This window comes from Lemur catta, chromosome 1, assembly GCF_020740605.2.
Source record: "Lemur catta isolate mLemCat1 chromosome 1, mLemCat1.pri, whole genome shotgun sequence".
In the NCBI taxonomy this organism is placed as follows: Eukaryota; Metazoa; Chordata; class Mammalia; order Primates; family Lemuridae; genus Lemur; species Lemur catta.
In genome coordinates this window covers 44,665,046-44,682,816 of record NC_059128.1, presented here as the reverse complement: position 1 = coordinate 44,682,816, position 17,771 = coordinate 44,665,046, and the positions used below count along the sequence as shown (strand labels likewise).

The 17,771-nt window shown below is 33.6% G+C and overlaps 1 protein-coding gene across 2 annotated transcripts in view; it reads right to left on the bottom strand.

The window, feature by feature from the left end:
• MAP4K5 (mitogen-activated protein kinase kinase kinase kinase 5) overlaps window positions 1-17,771 on the bottom strand; it is a 94,612-nt gene that overhangs the window by 9,439 nt on the left and 67,402 nt on the right. The window contains exons 16-29 of one of the 2 annotated variants that reach the window (XR_006739006.1): window positions 17,603-17,670; window positions 16,158-16,200; window positions 15,381-15,534; window positions 14,377-14,474; window positions 14,163-14,204; window positions 13,219-13,303; window positions 10,289-10,368; window positions 9,581-9,641; window positions 7,529-7,531; window positions 7,333-7,447; window positions 6,904-6,962; window positions 4,888-4,991; window positions 4,323-4,500; window positions 842-906 (exon numbers count right to left, since the gene is read on the bottom strand). Coding sequence is in view for 1 of the 2 variants with exons in the window: in XM_045567527.1 (XP_045423483.1) it covers window positions 842-910; window positions 4,323-4,500; window positions 4,888-4,991; window positions 6,904-6,962; window positions 7,333-7,447; window positions 7,529-7,531; window positions 9,581-9,641; window positions 10,289-10,368; window positions 13,219-13,303; window positions 14,163-14,204; window positions 14,377-14,474; window positions 15,381-15,534; window positions 16,158-16,200; window positions 17,603-17,670 (1,159 nt within the window). In the remaining variant the exon portion in view is untranslated. Of the gene's footprint in view, window positions 1-841; window positions 911-4,322; window positions 4,501-4,887; window positions 4,992-6,903; window positions 6,963-7,332; window positions 7,448-7,528; window positions 7,532-9,580; window positions 9,642-10,288; window positions 10,369-13,218; window positions 13,304-14,162; window positions 14,205-14,376; window positions 14,475-15,380; window positions 15,535-16,157; window positions 16,201-17,602; window positions 17,671-17,771 lie in introns of both variants that reach the window. The other variant, XM_045567527.1, reaches the window with a different exon arrangement.

Here is a 17,771-nt window from a genome sequence, read left to right as displayed (position 1 = left end):
AGTGATGATGGTGAATGAAACACTGTGGGTTTTAGTTTGCTCATGTATAATATTAGATAATCTTTATGACTCTGTAAGGTAAATCTACTAGGGAACCATTCAGAGGATAGAAATTAGGACAGAAAAACAGGTAAAACCAGTAGAACAATCTTTAAAATAACCCTGAACTCATGTGGGTAGCAATTTAAAAAAATTAGAATGGACTTATTATATGAAATATTGCCAAGTTTCAAATATAATCCCAAGCCTGGGGAAATTCTACCTTGTAGGATTCACTGCATAAAAATAAGGTTGGTTTTAAGAACCAGAGTGCTTTGGTTGGAAAATCAAAATACCTGTTGCTAAAGTTTTTTTCTCTTTCTCTATTGCTCACAGTACAATACACTTCTATCAATAATATCTCTCCCTGCATCAAAAGAATCAGAATTAGCAAGTGGAGGCGTTGAATCCATAAGTACATTAGAATTACACTCTGAAATGACTCCAAAAGTTCACATAATATGACTGTAAATGACCATATCAGTATAACCTATTTTTCATTAATTATAATGAGATAGGAGATAGAATAGTTTTATGTAGAATTTTACCCCAAGGTTATAGCAAACAGTTCTAATATAATGTTTCCAAGCAGGCCAAATATAAAATAAAAAATTAACAGAGGATATACTAACAGATCAATTAATTATGTATTTGTAGCCAGTTTAGGTTTTTCTTCAAGAAAAGCAAGCCACTTAAGGTAGAAAAGTGAAAATACTGAATATAGTTTAAATAGAATAAATTCCATTGAAAGAATTATTTTATCAAGCAGTATACTCAAAATAAACTTCAAAATAGTACTTACTGTCTAAACACACTAAAACGGTGTCTCTCTCCAACTGTGTTACATGAATGGAATCTAACTGCTGGCTACCTTAGGGGAGAAAAAACAAGGTTACAGTTATACCATGTGCTTTTAAAAACTAGAGCTAGAAAATAAACACAAATTCTGACTTTTGCTGTGATTTAAAATTAGTCTGAAATTTAACAGAGAAATTATATTTTGTAATATGTTATCTTTCAAAAAATGTAAGGAATTTAGGAGAATAAATATAAATCTGAACATGGCTGAGGTGAGGAAAACTGAATATTACACTTAATATGTTGACTAGATCTAAAAAGGTAAGTTACAAAAATAAAACGAAACAAAGGGGAAATATGGGGAGGAAAGTAAGATGCATGTTATATAGAATGGCTAGATTTTGCTTTGTATTCATTTTACATAGCCAATGGGAAATGGAAATAAGATCAGTTAGGTGAATCATAGCATCCTTGAAATAAAAATAAGCTTGTGATTCTAAAAAAAGCATAAGAATTAACGAAACTATAATCAGAGAGTAATTTTCCTGGTATTGGTGTATGTTTCTAGCTGGGTGGGAGTTCTTTTATAAAGAGGACACCGAGTACAATAATGAACAACAATGTCAACATCTTGGCAGTATGCAACTCTAATCACTTTTGCTGATATATAATAGGGCTGCTGCTTTTTTAAAAAATTATTTATTTATTTATTTATTTATTTATTTTTTGAGACAGAGTCTCACTCTGTTGCCCGGGCTAGAGTGCCGTGGCATCAGCCTAGCTCACAGCAACCTCAAACTCCTGGGCTTAAGCAATCCTACTGCCTCAGCCTCCCGAGTAGCTGGGACTACAGGCATGTACCATCATGCCCAGCTAATTTTTTCTATACATATATATGTTTTTAGCTGTCCATATAACTTCTTTTCTATTTTTAGTAGAGACGGGGTCTTGCTCTTGCTCAGGCTGGAGGGCTACTGCTTTTAATATCGGCTAATAGATGTGATAACACTTGTAAAACATTTTTTGTAAATCAGTTCACTTTAAGCACTCAGACTGCTTGAATGGTCTGGCTGAATGAATCTAAGAAAAGATGTTAGATTATTTAGAGTAGTCATTCTTAATTACACCTCTTTGGGAAGCCCATGGACCTTCTCCCTTGAAAATGACATATTCAAACATAAATACAACTTTATGTAATATTTTGGGGTGTTTGTGAACCTTCCAAAGCCCATACATGGTGAAGAATGGAAATCTACAGAATCCGTAAACTGTCCCTCAGGCAACACTCCAAAAAATAGTCCTTCTCAGCTAATCTATGTTCATGCACTCATTCAACAAATATTTATTGAGTATTGACCACATGCTAAGCACCATCCATGGAGATAAGGATACTGCAATAATAAATCAGACTAAGACTAAAGAGTCTTGGAATAGAAGCTCATTTTAATGTTACAGTTGTGACCAGTTCAAGGCATATCTTCTTGGTTCAACAATGAACACTGCTGGGAGCTGGATTAACAAATCACTTGTGAAAATGGAGAAACCTAATGAGGACAAAGTGCTGGACTTGAAAGGCTGCCTCACTTCTGCTTGAGGGTAATTTGATTTACCCTTAGCAGAGTCCTGGCCCTCCTCAGGAAGTTAATTTTGCGTCTGCTTTAATTTTAGCCAAGACAAATGTTGTTTTTTTAAGAGACAAGGTCTCGCTGCATCACCCAGGCTAGGGTGCAGTGGCACAACCATAATTCACTGCAGCCTTGAACTCCTGGGCTCAAGTGATTGTCCCGCCTCAGCCTCCCAAGTAGCTGGGACTACAGGTGTGTACTAGCAAGCCTGGCTAATTTTTAAATTTTTTGTTAGAGACGGGATTTTGCAATGTTGCCCAGGCTGGTTTCAAACTCCTGGCCAAAAGTGATCCTCCCACCTTGGCCTCCCAAAGTGCTGAGATTACAGGTGTGAGCTACTGTGCCCAGCCAAGACAATGTTAAAAGTAGAGAGAAGAGTACATCTCAGGCATTAAAAAAACAAACAAAACAAACAGTAACAACAAAACCCTCAAAAAACTCCAAAACTTAAACCCTAAAACTTAGAGGACTCACTGAATGTCTAACCTTGAACAATGTAATATTCTAATATATCACCCAGAAGAAAGTGGTTGCAAAGTACACTAGATAACTGTATGGAATTATCTGCTCTATACTATACTAACCAATAAAAAAAAGCTGTGTTGCCAGCCAAAGATCATTTTTAAATAAATTGATCTATAACCCCTTTTAAGCAGTAACTACATAACAGGAATATATCTGGGTAGCTTATATCTCATGATAACAAAGCAATGCCATTTGTACCTTTCTGTTAGCTATAGCAGAAGGGCATGCATTCAACTCAACCAAAAGCATTAAATAATCAATTAAAAAAGAAAGGCAGGGTGTGGGGTGGGGTGGAAGGTACAGAATATAACTTGGTCCATAAAGTGAGTGTTCATAGTCCAGTACATGATGGCATTAGCATGTACTGGGCTGTTAAATTTTCAGGAGTTTTCTGAGCTGCATGGTATCAGGTTGGTAGCTTGAAACTGGTCATGGTTGGAGTATTTATATCACAGAAATAGGCAACTGCAACAAATGGTTACACCCCAAGAGCTTGTTGTTAAACATTTACTAGGGATACCACTCGTTCATACTGATTCTTATTCTGAAAGTGACATCAGTGTAATGATTTGTTACAATTCATTCTATAAATGATAAAAAGACAAAGTTTATTTAATCAGAATCATCAAACTTATGTAACAGACTTCTTCACCAGGTGGTAAAGAATAAAACAGTGGCCAGTAATAAAATAGCCATAACTAAAGCCAATTGTTTGACTTCGTATGTAAAAATCACCTAATAAACCTGGATTATGAATGACAAGCACAACAAACAAAAAACTGGCAAAACGAAGATACGCCCCATTTGAAAAATGAATTCTTGATTGATTTGTCCTAAATTTAAAGTTTGAGCATAAACTTCACAATCTTTTCAGAGCCTTTATTGAGACATGTTTGGTTTAGATGGAAAAGCTTGAAGGCCACACCAAGAAGCTTCTATTCAAGTTTGTAAAGCTCACTCAATGATGCTAAGAAATGAGGGGGAAAAGATAGGATAAAACAGGATAGGGAAAAAAGGTAACTCTGCTTGAGAAGCTGATAAAATTTTAAAAGAATCTTAGAAAAACAGAATTATTTGGCAAGTCCAAAGACTAGTAGCAACTAAGACCTTTAAATGTCAGGTATCATTAAAATTTTCCTTAGTAAAATAATTTGTGTCAAACTACCTCTGGTAAAATAGATATCATAAATATTTGTACATGATTTTCTGGGCTTACTTTGGAAACTATGTTCTAAATTTTTATTTAAGAAGAGCCCACACTGGTTAAACTTAGGTGTTCTGCTTCTTTTATATGCAAAAGCATCAATATTCTAACATAAGGTAAAAAATACTTACCTGCACCAATTTCTGTAAACCATGAAGATGCAGAGTTCAAATTGATTGTCTCAAACTGAACTACCTGATTTGATTCAGTGCCTTTGCTAATAGCTACACAGACCATTGGATATTCCTGTTCTGGTATCACCAGCATTTCAAAAACATTCAAAGGACTTGGCAAAGGAAAATCAAAGTGCTGCAAAAAATAAACAACAGAACTATAATTTAGAATCAACTTTCCCATTCATCCTGTTATTGAATTAAGTCAAAGGAAAGACTTCCATATTCTTGATTTATCAAATTCTAAAAGTGACCTAAGATGATAATAGCATGAATGTTTTTAAAAAAACAAGTTTTACAGACTTGGTCATATTAATCTTTATGAATGATGGCTTTAGAAGTTAAGTAACATGAGTTAAAGAGGAAATCTTAACAAGAACACAAAATTCCAAATCACATAAACAATTATAAATATCTATAAATGTTCTGACTCTGGATGGTAGTAATAGGATCTTATAATTTTAGCTTTAGTTACACAGTAGTGTTTTCGAAAGAAAAGAAATATAAACAAAGTAATACATACCTTAATCAACATGAATTTCTGCATTGGCTCATACCACTGAAGTAAAACAATTCCAGACTGTAAAGCTCCACAGAGGTATTTATGTCCTGTATAAGGGTTTCTGACTGGAAACAGACAAAAAAACCCAGACACATCCAAAACATTGAATACTTTTATATGAGAACAGTTTAGCTAAAAGCAACAACTGATCTATACTCACCTAAAAGATAACTTAGTTTTCTTTACAAAAGGGAAGAACAATGAAATGTGACCTGACAATAATACCAAAATATAGATGGAAGAAACTACTTGAAGTGATTATTTAGCTGATAAAGAAAAATTATTGGGTCTGTTAACTAGGATGACAAGAGTGAGCAGAAAGCAAAGGCAGATGATGTCTTTTTCTTTTGGCTTTGTTACCCTTTCCTTTTTACTTTTTTATCTCAACTTGAAATTATATTTAAATATACAAACCAAAAAGCTACTTCTTAAGTAAATTAAAATGAGTCCTCACAAGGTCCAGGAAGCAATTAAAATGCAAGATCGCATTTTTGGAATAGTAGTTTACAGATGTCTGCTTAAGACAGATGAAAATAATTATTAATAATTCATCTTGATATAAAACTTCCTTGACTCACATCACAAAAACTCACATTGGCCTTTCCTTCTCCCTAGTTTGACTCCCAATGCCAATAATATATATTGATTATAAAAGTAGTTATTTACATTAAGCTCTAATGTATTATCTTAATGTTTATATCTTGGATTATAAGCTTCTATATCTTTTTTGAGTCATATACTTTGGGAATCTGATAACAGATATGGACACGATTCTCCCTAGAAAAATGATCATGAAATGTGCTTATATTTGGAGCATATTTGTGGTTAACATTTTTGTTCTAGAATATGGACTACGCTGTGAAACTATTATGTAGCATGAAGATCAATGTGTAAGCTCATTGATCAAACAAAAGAGTAAACAGAAAGTTAAAAGCCCAAGATCTGAAGTCATTGGACTTGGATTTGATTCCATGTTCTGTTACTTACTAGTGACGTAATCAGTATTATGAAGTTGTTTAAGGGTTAAATGAAATAATTATACAGTAAAGAATGTAATCTTGCCCAAAAAGAGGTCCAGTCTCTGTTGTCCCACTTCTGGGAGGTAATCTACAAGCCTTTGGAATTTCATGCTTGATAGGAGTGTGTTTGGGGGCCTCAGATCACTGAATAGTATAATAATATGATTTAGGGTGGGAGCTTTGGGTCATGCAGTATCAGTTCACCTCCAGAGGGGCTGGACACTGAGATCAGCAATGTGGGCAATCAATCATGCCTTCACGATGGAGCACCAATAAAAATTCTGGACAGTTAGGCTCAAATAAGCTTCCCTGGTTGGCAATGCTTTTAAAGTAATACCATTCATTATTCCATAGGGAGAGGACAACAGAAGCTCCAACACTTGGCACTTTTTGTGGACTCTGCCCTGTGTGCTTCTTCCCTTGGCTGGTTTTAATCTGTATCCTTTCCCTGTAATAAACTGTAATCGTAACCATGAGTATAACTGCTTTCAGTGAGTTCTGTCATACCTTCTAGAGAATTTTTCAATCTGTGGGTATTTTTCGGAATCCCCAACTTGCAACTAGTATCAGAAGTGTGGGTGGTCTTGTGTGGACTGTTCCCTTTAACTTCATAGTTAACTAAATTCCTATAATGATGTTCACAAAGCACTAGTAGTAACTGGTAGATGGTAAATGTTAAATTAATGAAAGCTAGGATATTAGCAGAGATACAACCTCAGGGAATATGGTTATAAAACTCTAGAAGTATTATGCCCTGAGTAAACACGAAGTCTATTATCCCCAAGCATTTCTATGCCATGTTTCTCTATAGATTCTTGTGCTTTAATGGAACCTTAACTCCTTACTAAAAACAAGTAAAAAACCTACCCTCTTTCCTATTTGCTTCTGTAAGACCCCAGATAATTTTAAAGATGTTAAACATTCTAACAATCTAGTTTAAGAAATAGCATTTACTCACCTATGCAACATTTGTGGCAGCCTTTTGTATCAGGAATCTTTGTTGTTAGAGCAAACTTTCTGAAAACATAAGACAATATCAATGTACTCCATGGCAGCCATACAGCGATTTGTGAATCAGCTGCATCAGAATCAGACAGGAAGGAGCTTTAAAAAAATTGTCTTGGACACTGACTCTACACTATCTAATTTTATAGGACTGAGGTAGGACCTGAGAATCTGTGTTATAAAACTTCCATAGGTGATTTTCATAGACAGTCAAACTTAAAAAACACTGAGCTTTTACATTCTAGATGATACACACTTTAGTGTAAACTACCTTTGAAAATTAAGACAAAGATAGTTTTTTTACTGGGCAAGGAATATTGGCGTCTTAAAAATAAACACTACTTCCCCTTACTCTCAGTAGAATCAAAATGATATTTCGTACCTTGGTAGTATGCGGTCTGGAAACCTATGAGTTTGAATATGAGCAGCTAATCCTGGTTTTTTGGCTTGTTCAAACAAAGCTATAAGATTATGGGAGTAGAGTTGAAAGGTTTTTCCTATTAAAAAAAAGGTTACTTTTATTAGAATCATTTACGGTGGAGAAATAACAATTTTCAAGTAAAAGAAAACATAATTACCTTCTAAAATGAGGAGCCCAGTGATGTTCAAAAAGCCAAGCAAAATAGAAAACACATGCAAAAAAGTTCAGTTAATACTATTTTGAAAGAATAATAGGTAAACTGATTTTTAAGCAAGGAATTGTTTCATAATATATAAAATTAGGTATATTATGACTAATAAATTATCTGGGCAAAGTAAACCCTAATGATGCCAGCACAGAAAAAGAAATTGTTAAACATTGTTGTGCAAAACTTTATGTTACAGACTGAATTACAAAGAGGCACATGTGATTATTTTAATATAACAGGGAAGATTCTATAAAATTATATTATCAATATTTCTCTGGGATAGACCTCTTTATCAAATTACCTTGGCTTGGATTAAAACTGATTGTTTTAAATATAACAGATTGTTATCCTAAGAAAAGTAAAGCAAACCAATATTATAAGCCACAGTACAAGGACAACAGGCCTACAATTTCACACAATCAAAAACATAGCCATGTTAAGTGGGGGGGGTGGGGTGGGGAGTGAGGTGGAGAAGATATGGTAAACAACTTCTTCTGATTCTTCATTATATATGGTATGGTAATATAACAACATAAAACAATATTTATATTTTTATTATTAGAAAACATAAATATATGGAGTCTTACCCTCAACAAAATTCTCTGCATTTTCTCAGAATGGAAACATTCTGCCTAACACTATACTGTCCTTCCTGTCTTCATTGCTCCTATAGATAGAGTTGGCTACCTAGCTAGCTAGGCAGTTAAACACACATGTGAATGTTTTCTCCTATTGAGTTCTGCTACCTACATTCTTTCAGTTTTATGGGTCATTTTAACTACAGTAAAAAAAACCTAATTTATAGGCTAATGTTTCCCTGCTTTCTCACAGTTATGTTATAAATATATAAGATATACCCTGTGTAATTTTAAAGCTTATTTCCAAAGACGAGTATGAGTAGGGATAAAAACAGCAAGAGTTACAGAAAAATAATCTTATATGTAAACAACTCAGAATTGTTAACTCAAACAGAATTGGCTTGATTTTCATAACAGTAATATATTAATATTTTGCTAAACAAAAGATTTGTGGGAAGCCTAATTAAAATTAAAGATTAAAGTACTCTTTTGAGGATCCTGCTTTTCAGAAACCATTTATGCAGAATCAAATAATATGCTCTTCATAAACATTGCCTTTAGCTCAAATATACATATACCTAAGGAACCTCTACTAGAGAGAAATAATAATTAACTATCTTGTATTCTACTATCAGAATTAAATCAACCAGCAAACTTCTAGGTAGCCATTTAAATCTAAAATGTAAGAAAATATTTTTTCTTAGGTAAGAAATTTTTTGGTAGGTAAGAATTCTTAAAAAGGCAAAAATACCCCCCTACCCACTCACCCCTAACAATAACCAAAAAAGAAAAACACACAAAAAATTAGAGGTTACTCTGGAATTAACTTGTTTAGCAGACTGTAAAGCATCAGTCCAAGATAGCTAATATTTAATCCAGAACATGAATTCCACCAGCAAACACTTGAATAAGACTGCACAGTTTACTAAGCACTTTGGATGTTATCTCATTTAATCCTAAGAACCTTGTGAGGCTGTTAGTGTGACCTCATCACCCTCGTTTTATAAATAAGACAACTGAGGCTGAGAGAGTGTAAGTGACTTATTCAAGACCACAGAAAAAGGAAGCAGCTTGATCTTTTGCTTCTTTCCTTTCAAGTGTTAATTCCCAATGGAAGGCAGGAGTGGTGAGAGTGATGGTGGAGGAGGCTGAGTGGAAGCGACTGGCCTCAGGTGACAATCACTGTGCTATCTCTCAGGTGTTTAGATGCTGGGTGGGTTTGGGAAGTGCTATCCTAACTGAAGACAGGATCCTTCTCAAAAGTTTCTTCCCATTTTATGTGGGTAGAAAACATCCATAAGTCCTAAAATTACTATACTACATTATAGTTACCCAGAATTACAAATAACATTTTAAAATAGTGTGTATTAAAATTACGTTTCTCTGCTTGCTTATGATTTATTTTTCATTATCACATACATACCTGATAATGACATTAAAGTATTATTGATAACATACAGCCAAGTACACTTTCGTGGGAATAACTAAAGAAAAAGAAGATAATTAAAATATTTTGTCAATTCTTTGAACCCCTCAATCCTCCATATTGCAACATTCTTAAATAGTATAAAAATAACTACTTTTTATCTTTCAATAAATTACCAAAACCTTAAGGGAAAAATAAAAACCTTTCAACATGAACATGTGAATGGTACAATTTCACCCCTTTAAATATTTAAGTCATAAAAATTAAAATTGGGAGGCCGGGCACGGTGGCTCACGCCTGTAATCCTAGCACTCTGGGAGGCCGAGGTGGGTGGATCGTTTGAGCTCAGGAGTTCCAGACCAGCCTGAGCAATGAGCCGGACCCCGTCTCTACTAAAAATAGAAAGAAATTATATGGACAACTAAAAATATATACAGAAAAAATTAGCCGGGCATGGTAGCACATGGCTGCAGTCCCAGCTACTCGGGAGGCTGAGGCAAGAGGATTGCTTGAGCCCAGGAGTTTGAGGTTGCTGTGATCGAGGCTGACGCTACGGCACTCTAGCCTGGGCAACAGAGTGAGACTCTGTCTCAAAAACAAAAAAAAAAAATTAAAATTGGGGCCCATATGAATTGATTTAAAATTACCATACTTCTTTTATTTAATTTGTCCAAACTAATTTCTTGAGTTAAAACTCCTAATTACCTGTTCCATTGTTGCCTCATGTAGCTCATTGAGATTCAGTGTGTAAATACCATCTTCAGTTCCAAAAATAATGTACTGATCTAAAACAGTTCAGATGTAAATTACCAGAATTTACTATCATTTTCTGAAATCATTCACTAAAATAATGGCTTTATGTTGCAATGGCATTAAGAGTCAGACAACTGCCTACCCAGCCAAAGTAAAATTATTTTCTAAAATTCATGCCACCTTCTTTATCTTTTCCCCCAATTCCTTTCTTATTTTTAAAAGTAAATATATTCTATGTTAAGACTAACTCATTCTGACTTTATCTTATTATATAATCCTCCCTTTCAACATAATTTTCATATTTAAAAATACTTTATTAGAATATAAATTTTTTCAAGATACCTCAAATATTCTTTTGAACAATGAAACTATAAATTAAATATAAATTATAAATCATGGCACACCAGAAACAATGAGTACACCTGGTATCCAGATCTTGGTTTCTAAATACTATTTTCCACTAACAAGAACCAGGGCTTCTTAGAGAAAAGACAGATTCCAATTCTGGGACAAGGAAAATAGAAGATGAGCCTAGAAATCTTGCTGTCCCCAACAGTAAGGAAGTGCTAAAAGAATGATGAGGACATTTCAAACAAAATAACACAGGAGCTCCCACTGCTCAAAAATTCTGGAACAATTTAAGTGTAAAAATAAATAATAGTGATAGATCATATTTCACTAAGAATTCATGAGTACATACTAATTAAATATATAAATAAATAAATGGGAAAGAAAGGAAATTGTCTATGAATGTTAATGGACCATCAATGGATGCTAAATCTAGTGGGTGAAAGTCTAATGATCAAGAAGAAATTTATAAACATAGTTTCAATATATTTCCATATTAATTACTTATTAATTAGAAAGGGAAAAATAGTAACTTGACAGTGGAGAAAGCTAATGAATGCCACCTTAACCAACAGGTCAATGTTAACATTGCTAGTATTTGGACAAGCTGATATCATGTGCCTCCTGAACTGATGCACTGAGAAGAGCAAAATAACATTTCTGTGTTTTTCCCACCAAACGTGAATAACCTGCTCTAAACACGAAGACTTATCAGACAAACTCAAATTAAGGGACATTCTACAAAATAAGTGGGCTCAAAAATGTCAAGATCAGGAGAGGTTGAAATATTGTCCTAGACTAAAGGAGACTAAAGAGACATGGCAACATGTGATCTTCAACTGGATGTTGGACTGGGAAAATAAAAATTGGATGGAAACTATAAAGAACATTATTGGGACAATTAATAAAATTTAAATATGGACTTTGGATTAAAAATAATAGTATATGAAGGATAAATTTCCTAATCTTTTTAACTATGCTATAGTTATATGAGAGATAATTCTTTTTCCTAAGAAATACACACTGAAGTACTTGGGGTAGAGGAGAGGATGATGACGTCTCCAACTTATGTGTTCAGAACAAAAAAGGATATATAGATAGAAATTGGTAAAACAAATGGGGCAAAACAAAAACAATTAATGATTTTGAGTATATAGGAATTTCTTGAGCATATAACTCTTATGTAAGTTTGAAATTGTATCAAATAAAAACTTATAAACAAATAAAAACATTACTGTTAAAAATATCTTTTTCTTGGTTATACTTTCTAATAGTGGCATTTAAAGCAGATCATTATATGACCTGTTGTTACTGTGTTGATGCAGAAACAAACATTTCCTGAAACCCAATACTGACTAACTTCTGTTTGCTAATTGACACTCAGGTAGGATCCTTCCTTGCAACAAGGTATGAGGAGCATTCACGTTACAAATGATCACACTGAAAATCAAAGGTGTTAAGTTTGTTTTCCAAGTCACATGGTAATGACAGAGGGGTAATTCAAACCCAGACTTATTTGATTCCAAATTTTTGTCTCTAGATATTATGCTTCCTCATCTTAAAAATACAGTCTAAATTTTTAAAAAATAAATTATGGCCGGGCGCGGTGGCTCACGCCTGTAATCCTAGCACTCTGGGAAGCCGAGGCAGGTGGATCGCTCGAGGTCAGGAGTTCGAGACCAGCCTGAGCAAGAGTGAGACCCCGTCTCTAGTAAAAATAGAAAGAAATTATCTGGACAACTAAAATATATATAGAAAAAAAAATTAGCCGGGCATGGTGGCGCATGCCTGTAGTCCCAGCTACTCGGGAGGCTGAGGCAGAAGGATCGCTTGAGCCCAGGAGTTTGAGGTTGCTGTGAGCTAGGCTGACGCCACGGCACTCACTCTAGCCCGGGCAACAGAGCAAGACTCTGTCTCAAAAAAAAAAATAAATAAATAAAATAAATAAATAAATAAATTATTATTTTGACCTCATTTCAGACTTGCAGAAAAGCTGTAACAGTAAAAATAATTCCTGAATACCCTTAACATAAATTCCACAAATGTTGAACATTTACTACTTTATTGATCCTTCTTTCTCTTTCCATTCATACATTTTTTTGTTTTCTGAACTGTTTAAGTTACGAGCATGATGCCACTTTAGTCCTAAATATTTCAGTTTGCATTTCTTAAAAAAAGTCTTATATAACCGTAAGACAGTAATACTGAAATAATACTATTATCTAATCTATAAACCTTACTAAGATTATAAATTGTCCCACTAATGTCCTTTTATAGTAAAAGAAAATTCCAAATTAAGGATGCAATCAGTTGTAATGTCTGTTTAGATTTTTTAATCAAGAATAGCTCCTAGGCACTATTAAATTTTAATGCCTTTAAATCAAAACCCCATTTACCTATTTAGGTTGCTGCAGTTCCTATCCAATTTAGTCCCTAAAGTCAGATTTTTAAACAACTTCAGTTCACTGATCATAAAGATTCTTTCTCACAACAAATATTTTATTGGAGATGTATATAAAATTCAAACATTTTACCTTTTGTATCAGGATGTATCCAGGATGTTGCACAATTAATTTTCAAAGGGCAGCCATCAAAAACTTTTGAAAAACATGCTCCCATCTTATTTATAAAGAAAGAAATTTGACTTATTTGATTAGAAAATTTTATATATTCTTAGAAAATAGCTAAGATTATGAAATGCCAAGCTTACTGTTATTTGCATATACTTGTGGCTTCATTCCCCCCCCAAATTCGTATTTTGACATAATTTATTCTTTCCTTTTGTAATCCACTACTTTAGGGCAAAAATATCAAACTTTTACCATAACATACATATATGTCAATGATATAGTCTAGGAATTTTAAGTTACTACTTTTTTTTTTCATGACTAACAATTATTAATGTGAAACAATGGATGATTTTATTCAGCAACATTATAGTAATTATAACTGCAGTATGACTCCATAATAGTCATAACAGACAAAAAGACCAATATTTTATACTATATATTAGACTTTTGCTGAATAAAAAAGTATAATTTATAAAGCATCCATTCATATGATTCGCTGAAGCACCTTACAGATTAGTTCCATTGAAGGGCCAGAAAAAAGGCATTAACATAAGCTTCCGTGTATCTAGTTCAATGTGAAATGGTTTCAGGGGTAGAAAGATAATTAACCCACACAATGAAGAGGACACAGTACTAGTCATGTCATCACATTAACATTAAATTGGCCTTTGTAAACTAATCTGAGGACTCAACTCCCAGTATTTATAAAAAGTGGAACACTGCAAATTCTAACACATTCACTCAAATTAGGATACATGATTTAATCCATGGTATATCTAAATCCATTTTATACCTTTCTATTTTTTGATATCCTTACTTTCAATGGCTCAAGATACTTGATAGCCAATACACTGCTTCTTCTAAAGAGATAAAAAATGACAAATAGTTCACATAAAAATATTACTTACCAGCACTTTTGGGGTGGGTGGAAGGCCATTGATGGCTGGTTTCTGTAGGAAAAATAATGTTTAATACTGTAAGACCTCCTAAGCCTTAAAAAACAAAAAATTTTAGTCATATAGAAATTCAGTTATTTGAATTCTTGAATTAGACAGACTATGTTCCTTACATGATAAATATAGTATTAGTTACAACTCATCACTAAATGCCTATTATACCTACAGGGAAGTCTCGCTTCTCCTTTTTTCGTGGTAACTGTGGTGCTTGTGCCGATCCTTCTGTATTTTCACTAATCAGTTTTGAAATACCATCACCATTTCCTAAAGAGAATCATGGTTAAAAGGTGAATGACCGTTCAAATAAGTACTTTCTTTGAAAAATAATTTTCCCTTTACCCCACTACTTGTCTCCCCTTTGGGTGATCCTTTACTGAGGAACATTCTCTACTGTCAGATGAATTATTAATAATTTACCTTTGGTACCTTTCTCTACATTCTGTAGAGGCAGCACTGCATCTTTAGCAGTGGCCTTGATCCACGAAAAGAACAAATGTTTTTCCACATTGTGAGGAAAAATGAAATCAGACCTACTGACACTGATATTCAAGGCCTTTTATAATTGACCTTTTTAGTTCTATCTTCCAGTATATACCCCTTAAGAGCTCACACTTCTACCATAATAGACTGTACTTCAAACACAATTCAGATTTTCCTGCTTCAGTGATTTGCTCATTCTTACTTTCTAAGAATGCTCCACCTATTGAAGGTTCACCAAGCCCTTTAATACCCTGTACGAGCCACTTCCTCTATTTCCTATCCTTATCTCCCTCAGAAATCTCTGGTCTTCTATTACATACAGGTAATTATTTTAGAAGACACTTACACAAGCTATCTTTCTTAATGTTATGTGTGTACGGGTATAACATCTGCTTATAGACCCTGAACTTCTCGACAAGAACATGCATTCATCCTTTTAGATCCTATAATAAATATTTAACAAGAGATAAAATTAGGGTTGAAGTAGACTGAATCTATTATAGCTCATCGATGGGGAATTAAAGAACCTTTCACAAAGCTTTAAACTGTAATAGGACTGACTAAAGAAAAAAGATATTCTTTAAAATAGGAATAAAATGGCTTTCTTTCCAGTCTTCACTTTGATTTATTTACCCAGACCACACTATCTAGCCATATGCACTCCCCAGTGGCTGACACTGCTAGTCATACCAATAGAGGAAATCTCTGCTACAGGACCACAACTTGGGCTACTCTGTCTTCTGAGAATTTGAGGAGCTCTGTTCTCTGAATCAGGACAACGTTTTATGGTTGATGCCTTTTCTTCATCTGGGAAGTTGTCTTCAGCATAACTGTTTATCCTTGGCTAGTGGTACAAAGACAAAAAAGTACTTTTAAAAAGGCTGGAAAAAAAGGAGTAATGCTTAATTATCATTAGGCATCAAAGACTTTAGGGAGAGGGGTACACCTATTTTCTTTCTTGTATATGGTTCAATTTACTGGGTTATTTAAGAAAAGTAAGTAAGAGTTGAGTTACTGTCCCAACATAAGTATGAATTAGCCATGTGATTTTTAATCAGCCCTAACCCAAAACTGAAAAAATTTTTATACCTAATAAAATTATACAAACAATTCACAAATAACCAGAAACAAACAAGGAAAATGACTTAATGAAGCATTACTCTACAAATGTCAAACTGTAGTAATAAAGTGATGACAAACAATGAACTCTCTATCCTCCATTTAGTCAAGTATTTTCTCAAATGAGCAATAACTTTTGTCTTTTTTTAATAGCTATTAAAAATATTATAATTGTCATTAAATCTTTTTTTACCATATATTTTACATCTTTATACCCCCTCCTGAAGAAAACTGTATTCAACTAAAATATATTAAGGAGAATTTTGAAAAAACCTCAAAATTATTTTAAAATTTAATTATTTATTATTTAAACAAAGACTGATTATTCAAAATTCTTAAGTAGCTCACCTTAGGAGGTAGGGGAGGTGGTATTGCACGTTTTGAGGTTGATCTAATACAAAGAAAAATGTAATTTAGATGGTGATAAATGGTCATATCCTAAAACACAAAGATACTGTTAAATGTGTATTAAAATTTGTTTATATACAGAGGATATAAAAGACAACTACATTGTGAACATAGAGTATAAAACATTTAGGAAGACCTAAGATCTCATATTGTCAAATTATATGATCATAAAATAGAGATTTTATAAAGTTGACACAGTCTTTGGTACTGTACGGTCATGCTTTGCTATATTTAACATGTAATAAAAACTAATTAAAACTTACTTTGTAAAAAAAATAGACTCAATTTCAGAGTTGGAACCCATAGATTCAAATGGCTATGTCATCAAACTCTTTGCTATTCAAGTGTGGTCCTCAAACCAGCAACACTGGCATCATCTGGGAACTTTTATAAATGCACCCTTTTGACCTACTGAATCAAAACCTGCATTTTAAGATCTCCAGGTTATTAACAGGCATATCAAAGTCTGAGAAGCACTGATCTAGCCCACTGGATCCACACAATTATCTATGGTCACTGCAATCAATCAGGAAACTTTCAGGATTCTTAGGTTCCAGTCCCAAAGACTGTATTCTATAGAAGGGCTTGGCAAACGTTTTCTATAAAGGGCCAGGCAGTAAATATTGGCTCTGCCAGGCATATAGTGGTCATTACTATGGAACTCTGCTATTGCAGTATAAAAGCAGCCATATATATACATAAACTAATGAGCATAGTTGTGTTCTAACAAACCTTTATTGATGAACACTGAAATTTTAATTTTCTGTAATTTTCATGTGTAATAAAATATTATTCTTTTGACTTTTTTCCAACCACTAAAAAATGCAAATACCATTCTAAGTTTGTAGGCTATACAAAATGATTAGGTAATGGGTCACATTTGGCCCACTAGTCACAGTTTGCTAACCCCAAATCTTTAGGCCTAGTATGGGGACCCAGGAATCTGTATTTCCAAAGAGCTCTTTAGTCAACTGCAGTGCACAAATATGTTAAGAACAACTTATTTAGGCCAGTCCCCTCAGTTAATTGTTCAGGGAAGGCAGGTCTAGAATATGAAGTAACTACACTGGAGAGATGAAACGGAGTTTTTTGACTTCTGCTACAGTATTTTTTTCCTATGATAACACGACTCATCTTTCAGTATATTATCAGCACACACAATATACTCTGATTTAAAAAAAAAACAAACCCAAAACCTTAATGATCAGTACATGTTGCTTTTTGGTAATAAAAAAAAAAAAGCCAGAAGCTTTACACTGACAAAAGGCATAGCACAACTTTTTTAAGAATGAAAATTAAGGTTTATTAGAATAAATCACTTTGCCTCTAATGTTTTTCTTATGTAATTAAGTAAAATATAGTTATTAAATTAGAAAACAACTTACTTGCCAGTATTTGCACCATCAACAAAAGGATTCCACTGTAATAAAAAGTTTGGGTCTGATGATAATCCCTGTGAAGACACAAAATACAGTTTAAAATGTTACTTTATAACAGATATTAAGGATTTTATTTGATTCAAGAAACTACTCCAGGGTCATGAATATTAATCAT